Here is a 3,272-nt window from a genome sequence, read left to right as displayed (position 1 = left end):
TAGTGGCGCGGAGCAGCAGGACAGGATGCAAGTCCCAGAGGCCGAAGGTCGCAAAGCAGGCTTTGTCTGCCCAGACCGCCTGAGCCCAAATCTAGGAGCTGCTATGCTTCTTAAATGAGCTCTCCTGGCTGGTGAGGTTTGGGGTAAATTGAGGAGAAGCCTTAATGGTCCGGATTACACGGCAAGGGTGCGGCTCTTGGTTTTAGAACTTGCAACCAGGGATTCAAAGCTTCCAATTGCCGGTGACCACACCCAAGTGGAGGGCCATCCTTTGCCATCACTCATATCTCTAAAGTGGGATGATTACGATTTAGGTGGTGGCTGCTTGCCCATAGGAAAGCTGATGAGCAGAGTAAATACCCAGAGGTCTTCAGTCTAAACGTCCACTCTACTGCTCAGTGTCCAAGCACCTTGTGTGTCAGCTGCAGCGCCCTGACAAGCAAACAGCCAAAAGCGATAATTCTTCTGGGTTATTGTTGTCTTTTTAATTTTTTTCTTTTTTTGGTAATAATTGTGTGGCTTATATTTAAAGGTGACTCTTTGGCACAAAGTTCATTTATCGGTGATTTGCAAAAGCAAATCAGACATGTTTTTACGGTCCAAGTGAAAGACTAAATGTCAGAATATAGAACTGACGTTATTTATGTTTGCCGTCGAGTTAACTGATGAGCCATTTGCATTAAGGTATAATCTGACTGGTGGGCATTTCGGTGGAGGTGGGTCATCTGCCTGAGGACCGCTTCTTCAAGGACCTGACTATAGGAAATGGGTAATCAGAGATCACTGGTTTTTAAAGGTGATGATTTGGGAAGGTGCTTCTTGGAACTTACAAAGCTAGTCTCCAAAGACTAGCTGGAATGCTGCTCACAGGGTGTGTTTAACTACAGTTTTACTAAACCACAAACACACACGTCTGTATATATCCCTACATATTTTATCTGAATAGGCTCACCTAGGTATATGAAAACCAGAATTCCAACGTTGCAAACCCACAAATATGACAATAGGGCCCTTTTCTTGGGAAAGGAATGCTTTTCTTCTTTTCCTTTTCCCAAAAGGAAACATTTTGAGGACCGTTTTATTGTTTTGTTCTTTTTGTAGTAAACCTATGAGATTTGGGTTTGTTTGTTTGTTTGTTTTGAGACAGGGTTTCTCTATGTAGCCCTTTCTGTCCTGGAACTCACTATGTAGACCAGGCTGGCCTCAAACTCACAGAGATCCACCTGCCTCTGCTGGGATTAAGTATGTGTGCCACCGCCTCCTGGCTGGGGTATGTTGGGGTTGGGTTTTCTTTTTCTTTTTTTTTTTTTTTGAGGTAGTTTAGTTGAATTTGGCTTCAAACTTGCAGCAGTTCTTTCTTGGGCTCCTTGGTGTCAATTACAAGCCCGAGCCACCATATTGGCCAATCCCATGGATTTTCCAAGAAGGTTTGTTCCTAATGGAAGTGTTCTGAGAACATCCCTCACAGTCCTCAGGGAGGAGGAGCCAAGGGAAGAGGGGTCAACTGGCTTCTACAAGAAAGAGTAAGAGAAAGCAGCACCCCCAGCCCTCAGCTGCTCCTATGAAACCCCCAGAAAATAGAACCCAGGAAGAACAGAGAGATGTGTGTAATGTCCCCAGAAAAGGACTCCTAGAGTGCTATTCTTAACTCTCATTTCCATGAACCCAGGGACCTCAGTTAATTTCCCAGTTTTGTACTTGGCCCAGGAACTCCAGGGTTTTTTTTTCTTTCTTTCTTTCTTTCTTTTTTAAGCATGGCCTCTAGGTGACTCTGGCATTAGTCTGTGTAGTTGCTTGAGCCCCACAGGCTGCATGCTTCTGGTTACATGGGTTTACACAGCTGACCAAAATTACCCTTGGAAACCTGGAGTAGCCTTCACCTGGGTTCCGTTCACCTCTGTCAACCCCCCTGCCTCCACAGCTTGCTCTGTCCTTGGTTCAGGATTTAGAGCCTCTGAGCCCATGGGCAAATCCCTGAGGCAAAGGCAAACTGCGCAGGGATAGTGTTCTTTTGAAGTAGCTCTTAGAAAAGCAGTAGAGGAGGCAAGTGGGAAGCTAAGACTGAAGGTTTGAAACCCAGTCTCTCTTTTTCATATAAAAATTACTTCCAAGGTTCTGATAGGATCTGGTATCTTTCCTCTTACTCTATAAGTCACTGTTTCAGGAAAGAGTGAATGTGGGGGATCCTTTAGAGAAATCACCCAGAGCGACTCGTCAGTGTGAAATACTGCAGAAAGAAATTAATGTCATACAAGAGAGAGCAAATAAGAATACGTGCATTTTGTTTATTTTTTATTTTTTAAAATTTTTTTATTTGAGCAAAGCATGACAGGTACTGCAAGAAGAATGGAACCAGGGGACAGCTGTTCAGATGTGCAGAACCTGCCTGAAGCAGCTGCTGTACTGTCTCCTGGTCCAAACACACTGGAGGTGTCCTCCAGAGCCGGAGCACCTTTCTGAGGAATGAAACACTATAGGGAAAGAGTTAGGGAAGGAGTACGAGTAAGGGACAATCGGCATGATCCTCCAAGACTCAGCCCTTAGGCGTTTTTGCAGTTGAATTTTGTCAGGGAGTGTGTGCCTTTCCAGGGCACGCTATAGATCTGGAAGGAGCAGAGTGCCTTCCTCATCAGATGGGGCTGGTCATGGAAAGGACAGTCAGTCAAATTTGGCTGGGACTTGGTACATGTAGTTCGGCCCATCTCCACCTCCAAAAAATAGTTCACTCTAGCCACAAGCTGCTTTCGAGCTCTCACCACCTGTATGATGTGGCTGTGGTATGCATCGTTGTTGCCCTTGTTGTACCCGCTCACGGCGAAGTCCAACACTCGCTGCATGCCTTCCTCGTTGGCATCTGCCTCCTCCGGGGCTCCCAGCATTCTCGGGCCTTGTTTGGGGGTCGCAGCCCAGGCCATGGCCAGGACGACCAGCAGGAGCAGCAAGGAACGCAGAGGGCTGGCCATGGTTGGCTAGGGTAAAGGGATGAAACTCCCAACACTACCCTGCGTTGGTGCAGAACCGTTATTTTTTTTTTTTTTAAAGAGAGCAGATATTTGATTTATTGCACTGCTAGTGAGTGAATAAGAGTTCATTAAGAATGCTTTGATAGGTTATACAGGAAGACAAAGGTTGAAATGCTAAGGTCTGAATTTTATGAATTTGATATGTATGTATGACAGCTACTGTCAGTTTAGCGAAATAAATCCAGGAAGGTATGTTTACGATGTGTTCCTTTTTGGTCCTTGAAGCTTATTTACTTGATATAAATAGGC

General features: G+C 45.3%; 1 protein-coding gene across 1 annotated transcript; it reads right to left on the bottom strand.

Annotated features, from left to right (window-relative positions):
- Positions 1-2,302: 2,302 nt before the first annotated feature.
- On the bottom strand, positions 2,303-3,013 carry LOC114634310 (cystatin-C). The gene has a single exon (XM_028782908.1). It carries the CDS (start codon positions 2,961-2,963, stop codon positions 2,541-2,543), a length of 423 nt encoding a protein of 140 aa, XP_028638741.1. The 5' UTR covers positions 2,964-3,013; the 3' UTR covers positions 2,303-2,540.
- Between the last annotated feature and the right edge of the window lie 259 nt (positions 3,014-3,272).

The sequence above is a fragment of the Grammomys surdaster genome, unplaced genomic scaffold (assembly GCF_004785775.1).
Source record: "Grammomys surdaster isolate TR1022 unplaced genomic scaffold, NIH_TR_1.0 946, whole genome shotgun sequence".
NCBI classification, from domain to species: domain Eukaryota; kingdom Metazoa; phylum Chordata; class Mammalia; order Rodentia; family Muridae; genus Grammomys; species Grammomys surdaster.
This window is presented reverse-complemented; position numbering and strand designations above follow the sequence as displayed.

Bases quoted from the DNA above. Each gene is read 5' to 3' on its own strand.
- LOC114634310 (XM_028782908.1), bottom strand. From the start codon at position 2,963: ATGGCCAGCCCTCTGCGTTCCTTGCTGCTCCTGCTGGTCGTCCTGGCC.